General features: G+C 47.4%; 1 protein-coding gene across 2 annotated transcripts in view; it reads right to left on the bottom strand.

The window, feature by feature from the left end:
* Nucleotides 1–381: 381 nt before the first annotated feature.
* LOC135818338 (protein piccolo-like) overlaps nucleotides 382–17,219 on the bottom strand; it is a 17,325-nt gene continuing 487 nt past the window's right edge. The window contains exons 1-15 of one of the 2 annotated variants that reach the window (XM_065331696.1): nucleotides 16,173–16,331; nucleotides 13,432–15,643; nucleotides 13,024–13,148; nucleotides 12,218–12,259; nucleotides 11,386–11,567; nucleotides 10,934–11,012; nucleotides 10,210–10,289; nucleotides 9,334–9,463; nucleotides 8,583–8,651; nucleotides 7,830–7,922; nucleotides 7,183–7,337; nucleotides 5,885–6,035; nucleotides 5,363–5,472; nucleotides 1,736–1,926; nucleotides 382–960 (exon numbers count right to left, since the gene is read on the bottom strand). In XM_065331696.1, coding sequence (XP_065187768.1) covers nucleotides 887–960; nucleotides 1,736–1,926; nucleotides 5,363–5,472; nucleotides 5,885–6,035; nucleotides 7,183–7,337; nucleotides 7,830–7,922; nucleotides 8,583–8,651; nucleotides 9,334–9,463; nucleotides 10,210–10,289; nucleotides 10,934–11,012; nucleotides 11,386–11,567; nucleotides 12,218–12,259; nucleotides 13,024–13,148; nucleotides 13,432–15,643; nucleotides 16,173–16,208 — 3,729 coding nt within the window. In that variant the 5' untranslated portion in view covers nucleotides 16,209–16,331 and the 3' untranslated portion in view covers nucleotides 382–886. Of the gene's footprint in view, nucleotides 961–1,735; nucleotides 1,927–5,362; nucleotides 5,473–5,884; nucleotides 6,036–7,182; nucleotides 7,338–7,829; nucleotides 7,923–8,582; nucleotides 8,652–9,333; nucleotides 9,464–10,209; nucleotides 10,290–10,933; nucleotides 11,013–11,385; nucleotides 11,568–12,217; nucleotides 12,260–13,023; nucleotides 13,149–13,431; nucleotides 15,644–16,172; nucleotides 16,332–17,219 lie in introns of those variants that run through there. The other variant, XM_065331697.1, reaches the window with a different exon arrangement.

Raw genomic sequence — 17,219 nt, 5'->3', positions numbered from 1 at the left:
ACTATTACTAACACCACCAGTTTCTTTACAATCGGCTCATGCGATAACATTGCACGACACTGACCGACGGTACTGACGTTCTACACCTACTTTTAGTTCTAAAACTTAGAACTTTCCAAGCTGGAAAGCTGTTGGAGTGCGCATCCAAGATGTGCTAGAGCTGATTGCCAGTTAGGTAACTTAGGTGTAGAACGTCAGTACCGTTTGTCAGTCAGTGTCGGGCAATGTTATCGCATGAGCTAATCGTCAAACAACTGGCGGTGTTAGTGGACAGTATAGTGCAACTTGTAGCTCCTTTGTCCTCCTTTCTTCTTATAAATAATTAATCCTTGGCTCTCCACCCGAGCCTAACGTTTACATCGGTTTGCATAGCACTTCTCACAACTTCACTGTACATTGCGAGCATAAAAAACCTGCGCAGTGCAATGGTGTAAGACAAATTTCAGAAATGTATTCTGGAAACACTGGTATTGTAATAGGCTCTCATCGACCGGGCACTGATATGTATTTCGGGTGTGGCCTAAAACAAATTCTCGAAGCCTCATTCAAAAGAAAGATGAAAAGTATAAGAAAAAATAGGACCAGATTGTTACGTCGCAAGCGTATCCCAAATTCGGAAGAAATGTGCACAGAAAACCCAAATATCAACTGGATTTATCCTGTTTTAGTTTTTTAAATATAATAAATATGATGATGCTATGAAGAAAAAACACAACATGAATGCTGCAGTAGAGCCCATGTACTTTGAAGAAAACAGAATGACGTCACAAGTATCACACAGGCCTCTCACAGTAGATCCAAGTGCGATGATGTCATCAGAATCACACAAGGCTACTACATGTGCATGCGTTGAAAACATGATGACATCATCAGCACATCAGCATGATCACACGGCGATGCAGAAGATCAGCTGAAACCAGCCCACTCGGCCGGTGAGCAAGTCCTCGCCAAAACACCAACCTGTACAGAGAGCACAGCACATGCAGAACACAGATACCAGTGTAGGCGCAGAGTGCTATATACAGGGAAAGTCCCCTAATCCCGGCAGATCGAGACTTAGCATTGCCAGTAACTAAGAATTGGCCGTAACTCAGGCAATCGCTCGCACCGGTGATTATGTGTGTAGGCGTTTGTTCGGTTTACAGTCAACTTCGCTAATAACGACTGCGGATATAACGCCAATTCGCGAATAACGACAGAATTTTCATGCCCAGAGCAAAGTCCCATCCAACTGTGACACATGTAATGAGACTTCGGGTATAACGACACTTCGCGAATAAGGACACTTTTCTGATGCCCAGCCGAGTGTCGTTATCAGAGAAGTTGACTGTATTGAAATTTTAGGTATGAAATAGATACACCGAAAGTACCAAAAGTACACCAAACCTTTGTGGAATTATTTGAAATTACAGTACTCTGGAAAATAAGGCACCTAGTGTGAAAAATGAAAATTTGACTTTACCCCCCTCCACACACACACACACACACTCTACGGGCAGGCTTAGCTGTGGTTGGCTATAAAAACCCTGCAATCGCCACACAAAGTGGTCATTGGCTTCCCCAGCCATGTATGTATTGCTTGGAATAAACTTTAAAAAAACCCTAAAGGCTTCAGAATACCAGAAGACACAATTCGGAGGCATGCATGGCTACTGCTAGTACGATCCGCACTGGGGGATCAAGCAGGTTGTCCACTTGAACAATGTGCAATCGCCGCGGCGGCCGGCAGACTTACCGTCTTGCGCTTTTCGCCGTGCCAGTACCGTATTTCCCAGGGTGAGAGTGAGCTCATCCGTCTCGCTGGCAATGTGCTCCGTCGTCACCTCATAGTGAGTGAGCTCAGCGTCCTCGTAGATGGACTCCACTGCATGGCCCGCCTTCGACGCCTCGTTGTCTATTGCCGTCAGCCATCTCTCGCGATCGGTGCTGCACAGTACGTGCACATGATTGGCAGACAGGGAAGAAATAGACCGTGGCAGAGAGAAAGAAAGAGACAGAGAGACAATGCTGGAAAAGCTCAATGTCATAATTATTATCAGCCTCCCACCCCCCCCCCCCCCCAACCCTCCTCTCTTTCTCTCCCTCTCTCAATCTTAAGTAGCCTTTCGACTTATTTTCTAACGATTCCACAAATTCCATTGTACCTATTTACACATTACTCACATATGGTTTCTTTGTTGCCATTAAAAAAATTAAAAAAATTTCACGGTTCGCGTGAGACTCGGCTGGAAGCCGAGTTTTCCGCATCCGCCGTGGGAACGCCACCACCCTCTAGGATCAAAGACGCAGATAACCCCATAAACTCTCTCAATAACTGAAGCAGCAAATTTTCATAAATAGCCAGATTTCTATTCACCCTGACGACAGGTGGCCGGAAATTTAGTAAATCAAGTATTGAGAGGCAGAGAGTTGTTCGCAGCCAAGAGACCATACGTCAGTAAGAGACCATACGTCAGTAAGAGACCATACGTCAGTAAGCATTCAGACCAGATATAGCTCTACCAGTTCTATGGTAAGACTGGCAAGACAACTGGCAAGACAACTGGCCGACAACGCCAGCTGTCGGCAAGAGATGAGCTTCTGCTTGTGCTTATGCGTGTCAGGTTGGGAATGTACCCGGAAGACTTGGCATATCGCTTCAAGCTGCGTGATTGGCCCAACGCTGTTCTCTACCTTGGTGCACTTTCTATATAGGATTGTTGGAATCAAGGCAATTGCATTACTTTGTCTGTGCAATGATTTACTACTGTCTGGCACACTTCTCTCAAGATTGGTCTCTACATTGGGGCAACTTCTATCCAGAAACACAACACATAAAGTGTACATGACACTTTACGTGGCCGTGTAGAAATGGTGGAAACGAAGAAATAATCCACATTATATTCTTCTGCCAATTCACAAGAACCTGGTGGTAAGATGTCCGTGAACAGGCAGCCATCTGATGAGGCAGCCCACTGCATCATGCAGGAGCACAAGGAGCCCACTGCACCGTCACCGCAGGTTCGGGTCCTTCTAGCAGCCGAACTCAACAGAGCTCCAGTTAGGACCTGGGTGCGTCAAGCTCACCTATACATCCCAACGATGCGTGACAACGATTCGTCCCTGCTCCTCGACGTTATTGCGCAGAGGCTCTGCGAGAGCTGGAGTCCCCTGTACACACCAACTAATTACTGTTCAAGACTTCTTCTTCTTTCCATGAATTCGTATATTCGCATGATTGCTGGAAATACCGGAGCTTGGTACACTCATGTAACTTCACAAGACTGTGTTGTTGCTGTCGGAACCAAATTCCCTGACAATCACATCTTGAGTCAGGTCACGGAAATTCGTGCACATAGCTTCATTTTCCATCAGCGCTGCATCCAAACATTCACTGGTCCTACACAAACAATGCCGTCTACGCAATACATGAGAATTCTGGTGATCGCGAACACTCCGAGCCAACCGAAAAATAACTTCAGACTGTCGACTATTAACCCCTTTAGCGCGAGCGTCGTACTAGTACGACGCACATGAGTTGCATGCCCCACGGCCGTCGTACTAGTACGACGCGCGCTGTACACTGTACAGTGAACCTGCATCTCATAGTCGTGGGGTCCGTGTTGAGTCCATAGTGACTTGTTCAAACTATCGTAACTCACTCAATACTTGGTCGATTCTCACAATCGAAACATGTATCTGGAAGAGAAAACTCTCAGCTGGCGATAGAAACAATCGCCGAAATGATACGACTACCGGTTGTTGAGATATGCGACTCGACACGGCAAATTTCAACTCGATTTTTTTGCGCAGGCTGCAGAACGCGTATTTTCAATCATGGATCATTTGTGCGCTACCCGCTGCCATGGAAACAAGATTCAAATGATGGTAGTCGATCCCGTGAGTCCTCACAAAAAATTTGAGCTCGATACGAGCAAGGAGACCGAAATGGCAGCTGAATATTTGAGCTTGGTTAGTCTTGGCCGTGCTCAAGTCTGTCGAGCGCTCGGATGAAGTTTGCCAGACTGTAGCACGGGGTTTTGGTTTCGCTCCGAGCTGAGTTTGATACCAGTTTGTCCCTCTTCTCAAGACCTTTCCAGGAAGCTCAAGATCATGGAATTCGTCCAAGGGAAGGTAAAGTTATCGACCCTTGAGCAGCCAGTACTTTCATGGGAAAATGCGACCTTTACAGGTGTTGACGTGGGGCGCGTTCAGGTAGCGTCGTGCTAAAGAGGTTAAACTTTCTACGAAGCAACACCAACCAAAAGCACAACTGCAGGTACTGCATTTGCCCCCCCCCCCGCCCCCTGCTCAGCACGTTTCCTCCCAGCCAGTGCAGGCACGTGACCGGAGTTTGGCAACTTGTCTATGGGAAAGGGAGAAAGCTGTAAGCCAGCCACTCTTCACCTGCTGTCATTAGTCGCTGATGCAGTGCATGGTGCAGGGTACCTGCAGCTGGCAGTGCATTCCACATGAACAGGTGTAAGTGCTAGAGAACAGACTATACACCACACTGACCCTGCCAATCCACTTTCCCACTAATTACATGTCTCAAGCATTCAATGATGCCTGAACCCAGCATTGACCTCCAGTGCTGGATTATCACGTGTGAAGAGCCAGCTTCCTGCCCTACTTCAGCCTGCCACACTGCATGCATGGGTACTTCTAATGGCAGCCACTTGTAATCACTCCACCCTTCACCAGTGCACTGCAAACAGCTTAGTCATGAACCGAACTGTAGGTTATCAACTAGGGCATGAAAGGTCTGGTAAACCTACCAACATCATACTTCTACTTGCCAACCCAGCCAAAGCAAATCCCTTTGTCACACATCCAGTTTCAACCGGGCCTAAATTTTCTCTCATTTCCCTTATTTTCCTGGTTTCTGCCAATTTCGGCCATTTTCTCTGTTTTTCCGCAATTTTTTGGCAATTTGTATCTTTCTTTTTTTCTTCATTTCTAACACATTTTTAATTGGGGGACCAAAACCTGAGTTATTTTATTGTAAGATCGTTGGTGAAGTGGCCTTCCCAGAGGTAGCCCACCACAAGCTGCCAAGCAGCCTAGCTCACTGATCATTCTGTACACACCTGTCAATTCTGTTGACAGGTTCTTGTCACACGTTAAGCCTGTGTTTGGGCTAGGCCATAGCATAGGGGTGCGATACTAGGATAACCTTATAGAGGCCTCTCTACATGACAATTACTACTATACGAGTGAATGGAAGACGCTGCAAATAAATCAGCCACCGCTATGAACACATACACACATGCCACTACGTTCGCATCTCCAGACGCACACATACATGCACATACATGCACACACATACACACACACACCCACACGCGAGAGCGCGCACACACAAAGAGTTCGCAACACTCACAAGCTGAAGGCTTCCAGGATGTACTCCTTTCGTTCACCGTCGGCATCCAACATCAACTTGAACGCCAACTCTGTGTCCAGGGCTGCTTCCTTACGCACATTGCTGCGAAGCTGAACAAAACAAAAAAGTGGAACTCACTTAGTAAGAAGTTGTACAGAAAGATTTCAATCAAATAATAATAATAATAATAATACAGCACGCATATAGCTCAGATGAAAAATCAAATGAGGGTCATGCATCTGTCGACAACGTCGACGTCGCGTTCAATCAAATAGAAAAAATGTAATAGATGACTTGAGCCAACAAAGTACAATATCGTTTTTCAGCTCAAGTTAGCTTAACAGTTTCAATCTGAACAAACCTTTCAAAGGAAAACAAACTCTTCCGAAGTGAGGAATCGGAAGCTCATACACACATTCCAGCGGTGCTACACAAACATATGCACACACACATACGTACACACATGCACAAACGCACAAATGCTCGCCTGCAGTGTCAAAATGCATCTCGTGGAACACCCACCCTGGATAGGCCGCCCTTCAGCGTTTTCTCCTGGTCAGCGACCGGAAAGTCAAGCATCTCTTTCTCGTCGGTCTCCACGTGAACTTGCCGCCTCTCGCACCAACTTTGGACTTTGAGCTGGCTCTTGCTGCTTCCGAGATTTTTCAGAGTACTAGAGAATTGGACAACAGCAGCAGTTTGACAGAGATAGTGAATACACAAGTAACATAAAGAAATCTGCCAGGTGGTATTTGTGGGGTGTTTATCATCATGGGTCACGGCAGCATCCCTATGTCTGTGCACTTTACAGCCAAGTTACATTAGACACCCTTAGCAAAAAACGTTATGTTGTAACGGTATTATCGTAAGGGGGAAAATACCGTGATTTGGGTTCGACCTTTAGCAAGATGCACGCTATTTTTAGTACGCTGTTGCCACTGATTTCGCGCGGTACAACCATTTTTGTTACCATCCTCGCGATACAAGGTGAAATGCGTACGGACTATGCAATATTTGGCCAAAACACGTACCGTTGGTCACAACGATAAATCAGCCCCCATAACGTTTATACGCTGCAGCTTCAACGCTATTTGGATGATCAAGGTACGAGTACCGTAAAAAATAGCGTTACCGTTGTTTGCTAAGGGTGTCTATTATAGGACATTGACGGAGACAAGGTCTATATTGGATAAATAGGCCGAGTGAAAGACCAATGTCCGCTGAGGCGATTGTTGACTCTTTACGAGGCCTTTGCGTTGAAGACGAGGTCAATGTCGTATTTCATCGTGACCACTTTGACAGAACCCAAAAGTCAAGTCTTGTCTTTTAGCAGCTGTTTTAGACCTGTGACACTGGTACAATAGTATACACAGAATGTTGCATAATCTCGGGTACAAATCTGTAGTATTCACAGCTTAGTGCATGTTCCTGATTTCTTCTCCAGTGTATGTTTTATTGCATTTTTAAACCATTGTGTGAATTTTTGCCCGTAAAAGAGGCCCGAAAAAAAACACATCTTAGTGGCTGGGTAGTATACGGGGTTGCTGTACATTTCCACTGTTGCAGGTTCAAGACTGCTTGTTCTATTCTTCTGTCCTACTTCTTACAAATTCTTTATGAGGCGGAGAGACATTTTAAAGTCCCCCAAACAAAGTTTACAATACTGAATTGGTCAATGCAGCAAACAGTCAATATGAACAACCAATGTTATCGTCATAATATTATGTGAATTGTACCAGCAGGATCAGTCAAGGATCGCGAGAATTAGAGCAGGCGATTTCTTTTACAAGAGCCACAAACCATGATAAAGAGCTATATACCTCATGATCCCCTTGGGCTTGGCAAGCATGATCAGGTCGTTGAACACAAGAAGGTGAGCGTCCTGACGATGAGGTGCAGCCGGATTGGACACATCATAGTGTCGGACGGGAGCAGACCGGATTAGCCGTCTGGCCTGCGACACCAGGGCAATATGCTGACAAAGATGCACAGACAACAGGACGGAATACACAGGGAATGTTAAAGTGGGTTTCTTCAAACGCTGAGCCCATGCTTGCTGTCAAATGAACGGACATGAAAAAGACACAATTCGCTGTTTTCAAACATATTTTTAAACATACACTATAGCGACGAGAGTTCCCAGATTGCCTAGAGTGCTCAACACCACAGGTTGGAGCATTATGCCTTTGTGGTATTTTTAAACATATCATTCGTTCAAGCACTAGTAAAGTGGATTGTTGGGAACATTCAAGCCAGCGGCTGTTTCTCGCAGAATAGACACTTGATAGCTCCAAACTACAATCAAAGGATAACCAATGAGGCAATGGAACATTCATATCCGCTAGCCTGCAAGGCAGCACCACCCTCTGCTCAGCAGGGAGCAGGAGAAAAGAATCAAAGTCCAAGGTTTACTTTGTACGAAGAATGAAAATATATACCGCAGAACGAAGAAGGAAGGGCGCATTACCTTGACCTTGGCAAAGTCCAGTTGATGTTCAGTCCGTACCAGCTGTTCAGTGCGGTTCACAGTCTGCGCTGCTTCATCACACCACCTAGCGACCTGTTTGTGAACAAGCAAGGTTGGATCCACGCATACGCATACACACAAACACAGGCACACCCACACACACACACGTACACGCACGCACACACATACACGCATACACACAAACAGAAGGCCTGAGATGTTAAACTATCTGACTGGGATTTTAGATGCCGGCACGATCCATGGATACTGCAGATTCAAGCTTCTGAGATAATTACAGCTACAATGTTAGACTGCCAGAAAGGGGTATGCAGAATTGTGGTATGCCTGACAATAGTGCTGAGTCACCAGGTTTACATCCAGAGGAGCAGGCGGGGCATGAATGAATGTGGATGCGTGGGAAATGGGGGCTTGCACGGTAGTTAGGTGATTAGTGGGGGGGGGGGGGGGGGGCGTTGTTGCGGAAGTCGTAAGCCAAGCATACCAGCCAAAACACGATTACGAGATAGGCATAGTGTAGCCCATCTGGTGTGGATTGTTCACTCTTGCTCCAGAATGCATGATGAGAGAGAGAGAGAAAGAGAGAGAGAGAGAGAGAGAGAGAAAAGGAAAGAGAGAGAGAGAGATACCATCAGTTTATCACTAGGCCCATGATCAAACGAGCTGTTAGACGAGGGCCGTACAGTTGCGCTCATTCATTACGACTTCAAATTCCTTCATTGGTTGATTCTGTACCTTCTTAGCGGAGTCGGCAGTTTTGAACTCCACAGTGGTCGCCTGGGGAGGTAGGTTTTCAGTCAGCACCTACAGGAAAGGAAGGCAATTGAGCAATGGTCATTACACAATTAGCTCAAAGAATGCTAAAATGGGAAGAGGATATACAGGAATAGCTGTTTGTGCTCCACATATCTGATGGTCAATATGTCATTTTTGAAACTAACTACACAATATGTGAAGGGTTTCGGCACGTTTTCGTTGAAACCGACATTGATGGGATATGATACTTTGATCGATATCAATTTATAAAAGACGTTTGCTTCTTCTTGCCAGGCTGTGTACAAGACAGTAAACAATAAATACTTCAAAAGAAGAATATAGAGTTGTTTCATATCCGCGTCATGTGACTAAACTTGTGTTGACAGTGATCATGGCATGTGGACAGTGGGACCAACATGGCCAATGTCATGTGACCCACATATGCATGGGTTGTGACTCGAGTTGGAACCAATACGGTTTTCCTATGGGGTCAAGTGATAGATAGATGTGAAACCACTCTAGATGAACGAACATGACCAACCAATACCTGACAGTATATTAAATCTGTGTTGAACTACTTACTGTCTGCCTCTGTTACCCTGGAGAAATGCACGGAATTATGTGGTAAACAAAAAAGTGATCAATGTGCCTGGCACAATATAGAAGGGAGTCAATGATGCCAGCTCCAACAAAAACAGTCGTGTAGGACATACCAACCACAGGAGCATACCTGCAAGTACTTTGGCAAGTAGATGATGTAGGAGATCGGGACGGACAGGAATGAGGCTAGCTTGTTTCCCGACAGGGACCTGTCATTCTCCACAATGGCCAATGATCGGCTGAAATGCGAGTTGTCCTTGCTGCAGATAAGTAGAACAAGAAGATCAGAGACACATTATATTGCCCAAATCACCTATCCAGCAGGATCCAGTGTTCCTTATGTACAGGAATACATCAGGATACAGTCCCCTGGGCAGAGCATGCTATGGGATATAACGTAATGAGGATCATGTCCCTAAAGCTATACATCTTTCTTATCTGGGCCTCAAAGTTACAGGCACTTTCCCGTCAGAATATACATGACTTCAGAATTTAGGACATTTCAGAGTTATGGGCAGTGCACAGTTCCGGATAGGAGAGATAACAATTAAATGGCCTATAAAGTACTTCGGCTAGTGTAGAAAAAAACAAGGCCAAACAGCTCACATTTTCTTTTCATTGACTTCGGATTTAGTTGCATTTTCCATTATTGATTTACGATGGTATATTTGCCCGTACAAGAGGGTTACTTTCGACTGCATTCTAAGAAAGTTACACTGTAGAACTCAATCTAATCTCGACATTAGTTGTTGCCAGCTAGAGATGATACCAGCAGTTAAGGTGACGCTCCTGTGAGCCAGAGCATTGAGTGAACGCATTCCACTGACAAGCCGATGATTGCTGCATGCATGACCTGTGCCCGGACTAGAGTATTATCTGTGGACAGTAGTACATGTATCAGCTTGCCACAGCAACACCGAGGTCACATTACCTGCACTAAACAATATGAGCATAGACCTAAATCCAACATGCGCAGAAGTGCGGATTGCAACACCACGGAACTAACCATAGCTCCTCGAGCTTCCGCAGCTGATACACGTGGTTAGTGCAGTAGGTCATGTACAGTTTGTTCATGCATTCACACAGCTGTTCAATGCAGAACACACGGGAGAGAACAGCAGACAAAGCAACTTTCGAGCAAAGGAATAGATTGGCTTGCCAAGGAGACACTCTGGTGAGAATTTCCAGACAAAAAACTTTTTTAATAGCACTCTACTATATGTACAATGCAACCAACTATCTCCATAGCACTCAGACACACCTAAGATATCCAGCTATCATCCGGACCAGGGTAAGTTGTCCCGTGTCCGATGAACTCCGTATGCTCGAATAATGTTTGCCTGATGATCACGCAAGCGTGAAACTCTGAGTTGCAATACAATTCTGTTCCACCTTACTTGTACGGCTCACATATGCAGGAACCTAACGCAGGGCCAGAAAGGCAGTCAGGACTGCCCGTGACTTGTTCCAATTTTTCGAAAACGTTCTGATTTTACAGGTCGTTACATTGGTCAGTGGCCGGCTGTGGTCTGTGAAAAGTAGGTTCCACTGTACTTGCTGCAGCAGCCCACAATGAGATGCAGTTAATTTATCAAAGGAGGTGCATCATTGAAAGCTGGTTTTATGGATGGATGCATCACACTAATGTCGATATCACACCCAGTCAATTGCACTCGGTGAAACTCACTCACTCACTCGCTCACACTAACACACACACAGACCTGACTTACCATGTACTGAAACAAGTCAGACACAGACTCCATATCTCCTCCTTGCTCTGCCTGGCGACTCTTCAGGCCAGAGAGCAGTCTGTCAACAGAACAACGGGTCAAAAAGAAAAATACATCAAAACCAAAATCTGCTGTCATCCACTTGTGATATATGTACGTCACAGTATCCGTTACAAATAATAATTATTTTCTCCAGAGTTGTACTTGACTGTGCAGCGTTTCGTTCTAGATAAGAGCTTTAACAACAGTGCCCATATAGTTCTCCGTTATGTGTTCTGTTTGGCAACTTCACCCTTGAAGAAGATTGTTTAAAAGTCATATTTTGCTGATGTTCTTTAACTGAATAATGCCTGAAGGAATTGGTGTTTGGTGCTGGTTTTCATTTCGATTCGAATATAGTGATGTTGTGCAAGATACTCAAACTGCGTCGCACGTTTAACACATCTACATACCGTGTGCTGGCATCGAAGAGCGCTTCAATGTTGCTGAAGAGAGCTTTGACGGCAGGTTTGTCGATCACGCGTAGCTCTTCGGGCAGGTCCGGGCTGAAGTCCCGTGCACGCACAAATCTCTCCACCATGGTACGCAGCGTGTTGTTGTAGACTTCCTCGTGCAAAATTATCAGTTGTATATACTGCAAGTAATCACATGGAGATACAGTAATACCAGTGTTTAGTGATCAATATGATTGCTTTGTAAGTTGCTAATCCCATCCCCTTTTGTGTACGTGCTTTTCATTTTCTTTTTCCTCTTCTTCCGTGGTTGGTCTCACCCTCTCCTCAAATCATTCGGCTGTCTGACATGCTACGAGGTGCACACATACAATGTATAAAACAAGTAAGACAACCTGTGCCTGGTGACCACTGTGATAGAAGACAACCCGTGAGGCTGTGTCTAGTGACGACCACTGCAATGTGAACTTCTTGTGAAAAGCTCCCTTGTGCAGATAGAAATGAGCTGCCACAGCAGTGCCCAGTTGCCATTAGGAGGATAAAACGGAAACGATTGTAAAATAACGCTGATAATGGGCCAGGGCCGAATATTCGGTGTGATATAAATTGATTTGTATCGCAGTAAAGAGGCCGTAATTGGAGTTGAGGAGTGAAGTTTCATACAAGAATGTGCACTATTGAAAACAGAGAAGGGTTTCTAAAGAGTAAACACACACACACACACACACACACACACACACACACACACACACACACACACACACACACACACACACACACACACACATACACACACACATACACACATACACACACGCACACACGCACATACCTGGTATTGGAGGTCACTGCCTTTGTCTTGCGAGCTGACGGACTGATGCAGCGCAGGAACAGAAAACACCACATGGCAAGCAGTTAGTGGCGAAAAAACACACTGGGAGGCCCATCTGATATTACCATATCACTTTTCACCATACTCCCACTATTGGCCGAGCTCTGTCTACAAAAAGGTGCAGTCTCAAAGAAAGAAAACATAGCCAGACATATATTGTATGCATTCCTATCCACTTGTCATTGGCAGTCGTTTGACTAGCCAGGAAATGTTGAATAAATACAAACACAAAAACAAATGTAACTCGGATGTGATTTCGGATGGGATTTCTTCTATTTTAACAAAAAGAAATGTATCTACAAATCAGGAAGAGCCGCTTTACACCTATGATAGGTGCTCGGAGACTGAGATCCTGGGTCTTCAAATATAGTCAACACAGTGTACAGTGAACAATCATGATCGTATCCGGTCCCTAGTACCATTGCCTTTCACAAGTCAGACTAATGATTTTCTTAACGAAAAAAACACGTGTACAGCGCAGAATGCGGGAATGGACAGTTTCAATTAAAAACTAAAATTCTCAGAAGTCCAGTTTGGAGAGTACTTTGAAACATGAGATTGATCAACATGTAAACAGAAAATCCACATGCTTTGTATTAGAATCCGAATCACCAGAACACCCCATTTAGAAGATCTATCACCTAAGCCTGCAGGTAGCTGTCCTTACAAAGTTCTCTGGGCAACTGAGGTCGAAGTCTCTACTACCCTCTTTCACAATCCACAACCAAGCAAGCAAGCATACATACCATTTTGCTGTCGGTGCGCCCTAAGTGAGGGCGTCGCTGACGACCCTGAATGAAGCTGGGGAACTTGCCAAAGCGCACAGCGTTCAGGCCGGTTTTCATGAACAAAGGATACAGCTCACGTCCATCTGTATTGAATGTAAATATAAGTTCAAGCCAGGAATGAACTAGGTTAGAGGTCTAACCATGGCGTTGAGACAGTTGAGAGAGAGAGAGAGAGAGAGAGAGAGAGGGATTCTAATAAGCACGCCTCAACCCACCGCGAATTGACCTGTCCGGCAAATAGTGATGGCATCGGGACGAATGCGTCAGTATACACAACCGCCTGCTTATCTACCCCATGCCTCCCCCAACAGCACATACATACTCCCCCCCCCCCACACACACACACGCACAAACACACACACTTACTTTCACTGTAGAGATCCTCTGGTCGGAGAGCAGACGCTGCATGTGCTGATGCCAGCTCTGCCGGTGGCTCACCAGGAGGATCCAAGCCTTTAGCAGCCTTCAGTATGTAACCTCTACTGGCTTTCATTGTGGCCATCCTGCACTTGTCAATCACATGCGGTGCCTGGCCGGAATCTCTACCTTTCGAAGCAAAGTACCCATCGTCATCTTGAGGGGCCTCGTACACAGACTGGGTTTCCTCGTCAAACTCGAAGTCGTCCATCTCATAGAAAGAGCCAGTAACTGACCCTGCTGGATCAGTCCAGGTGTCCTGTAGATGCGTGTAAGTCTCATCAGACACAGAAGATTGGTCCGGCGCTTGATACGCAGAAGCACCGGCGGCCCCCGCGCCGAACATGCTTATCCGAGGTCCGAGACGATCCACTACACGCTTGGCCACCGCCTTCCTGTGGTCCGGTCGGACTTGTCTCACTGCTGTTTGCACGGCGGGTACTGATTCGTAGGTAAGCTCACCTGCTTCCTCGTCTTCTTGGTCACCGGGCTGCTCGCGTGCCCATCCCGGCGCACGCACAGGTCCGTCGCTCTCACGATGTGGAACATCTATAATGACATCGTCGTAAATGTCACTGCTCGATTCAGGGGAAGTACTGCTGCGACCCACCGCACTGTCCGGGGTACCTGTGCCACTGCGCTCCCCACTTTGGCCCCTGGAAAATTTGCTCAGTTTCTCATTCAGCTCCTTGAACGGAGACACCGCGTGGATAACGGGAGGCTCTGGGTAATCCTCCTGCACACCAGATTCACGCTTATGACTGCCAAACACGGCGCTAGACGCAACCCGACGGGGCACCGATGGCGGACTCAGGCACTTGTCGTGTTTCGGAGAAACCTTTGGAAGAGGTTTGGTGGGCGGTGCGGGCAGGACACTGTGCTGCTGCTGTTGATGATTGTCGGACCGGCTGGACGGTCGAGATGTTCTCTCCGTGTTAGCCGAGCCAGCCGCATTATGAAGTGATCCCACAGAGCCATGCTGGGCAGCTCCCTTACTGCCTAGCTTGCTAGAACTGGGGCATTTGCTGGTGCGCTTCGTATTCGGCGAGTTGGGTTCGCTGAAGCTGCCGAACGAGGATCTGTTCTCGGCCTGTATGGTCTTCATGGCTTTGGGTTTGACGGCAGGTCTGGGACGTACGGTGACCTGCGAATCGCGCTCGCCTAGCGCCGAGGTCGAGACTGACGAATTTGGCAAGGGCTTGCGCGGAGGACTAGGGGGCCTCTCGGTCCTGCTGCGCGGGTGTCCCGGTCCGCGCTCCGATCTGGCGCAAACGACGGGCGGACTAACGGTTCCCGAAGGCGCGGAATCGAAGAGCGACGGCTCGTCAAAATTTCTGCCGCCGAAGGATATGGCCTCGGCTGATGAGAAATCCATCGGTCGATACAAGCCAGCGGAATTGGGACTATCTACGCTGGACATTCTATTGGTAATCAAACCATCATCCATTGGGGCCTCGTAGAAATCTTCCATAGTGCCGCCGGCGTATGCTTCATACAGCTCCTCCGATGGCTGTGTTTCCAGCTGAGGCGGCGGCGAACGTGTGGGTGGTGTTGGCAGCCAGGTGGTCTGCTGCTGCTGCTGCTGTACAGGCATGTCGCCTTGGCTGCGCCTGGGCTTGAGTGGCGGCTTGGGGATCGGCTTTGGGGGCCCTTCGGAGTGTGTCGGAGATTCGGACTTTGTCGGCTTGCGGTCATTCTGCAGTGGTGAAGTGGGCAGCTTGGCTCTCTGCTCCGGAAGCCGGCCAGGCTTTGGCTTTGGTGCCGGCGACGCACTCGGCTTGGGGTTTGGCGGAGGTGACGTTAGTTTAGGCTTTGTCGGGGGCGGTGGACCAGGCTTCTTCCCTCGCCCGACCGTTGGTGCCGGCCTGACTGGCAGGTCCAGAGCAGAGAAGCGCTTAGATCGATTCGGGAGAGAAGGACTATTGGTCACTTGGACGGAGTACCGTTGCTCCTTTGGCGAGGAGCGTCGCGACGACACCTGCGCCCTCGCCTGCGGGGAAACTGGCAGCCGGTCCTGGTGGCTGTTCTCGTCGCTGGACACCAGCATGCGTCGCTCGGCCAGAGCCGAGGTCAGCTCCGAGCGGTTGAGGACGTTGCGAGGCGCCGCCTGGCTGGAGCTAGGCGGCGGTGGCAGGGGTTTCGACGTATGCGACGACATGCTCTGTAGAAAACACACCAAGGTCAGAGAAGGAAACCCATGGTTTTAGGCAACCAGTCCAGGCCGTACACAGCTGCATCAAAATACACAGTTCTTACGGCCGAGTCAATGCTTTCCCTGGCGATACAATCATGTAGTAGAACTACGTTACTTCGATATACTGACTTCTGTAGTACTGCAGAGATGCCAGCAGGCCATCATCAGTACACGACATGCATGTCCTGTGCCTGTGGACCTGTTGTTTAGCCACGCCACAACACCCCAGATATTGAAATAACCACACTCTGTATGAGCGTGGTGCTTCTGCTTCATTTAGACTAAATTAGAGTTTGGAAGCCTTCCCCCAGCAACTATGACAGTTCACAACACAGAACACACAAGCCCTGGAACAAAGCATTAGCAGAGAGCATTGCTCATCCTGTTGCCGCGTTGGCCCACCAGATGACAGCCACACAAACCATGTAAACACGCCAGATCACACTTCACAACCACATCAACACACCCACAGATAGCATGCTGCACATAGACCTACGCGTTTGACACGGGAGTGGACCATAGCAAGCGCCATCTTCACAAACAGTGAAGCACCGCTCTCCCCGTTGTCTAGCGCTCAGCAACGGACACTCAATGAAAACAGCAACAAACGTTAACTAGTAGTAGTAGTTGCTACTTGGAAGTGGGAGAAAGGGAAAGTAAGTTTTCTCATTCGTCACGCTGATCTCCACTGCACTACTACTACTAGTTCTAGCACTAGAACGCGCATCACGGCCTTTTCATGAATGACTGATTTGTCATAGTTCCGAAGCTAGGCCAAGCGAAGGACCTTGCGCGCTGGATGACCCTCTTCTATTGGGTACGTTATTCCGGCAACCAGCATCTGTAACGACACTGCCTAGCCAATTTTCAAGTGCTTCCCTCAAAACAATACTTGACACGCACGCGAGAGGACAAAGGGCTGGTAGCCAGGACACTGCATGCGTCTTTCAGTGATTGCATTTCGGACACACGTGGTCTCTCCTCTTATCGATCCTTTTCAGCCCATCTCCATCTCGCCATGCCAGTGACCTCAAACCAGATGCACAGAGTGTAGGGAGACACTTATCCTTCGCTCACATGATATCCTCGCACTTCGGCTCAACAAAATCCATGACAGCGCCATCCAGGCCTGGACAAACACCTGAACACCAGGAAGGGCAAGACGCCAGGATATGACCCCGCGTCGCGTGTCGGAAGAACGGTCGACATCAGATTACCGGCACAGTGCACACGCATTCGGAAATCTCAATTCTATTGTTGCTCAACCATAAATACAAGCGTGCAAAGGCGTTGCAGAACAAGTACTGGAGTTAAGCGGAAAGATGGAACCTGTCCAAGGGTCCGGACAAAGTAATAATTATCGGCAAAGGGGATAACCCAGGTACTGTCGGCTGCTTCGTCTAACACATACAGCGCAGACCTAACGAGTACAACTATCTCCGAGTGCTAACACTTTTTTTAGTAACGGACTATATCTGCTGTAAGCTTGAAGAACTGAAGCAGGCCCTCAGTAGATCTACCTACACCGGCCGTTAGATAGTGT

Source organism: Sycon ciliatum, chromosome 5 (genome assembly GCF_964019385.1).
Source record: "Sycon ciliatum chromosome 5, ocSycCili1.1, whole genome shotgun sequence".
NCBI lineage: Eukaryota > Metazoa > Porifera > Calcarea > Leucosolenida > Sycettidae > Sycon > Sycon ciliatum.
The sequence above is the reverse complement of the archived record's forward strand: the minus strand, read 5'-3'. Positions and strand labels throughout refer to the sequence as shown.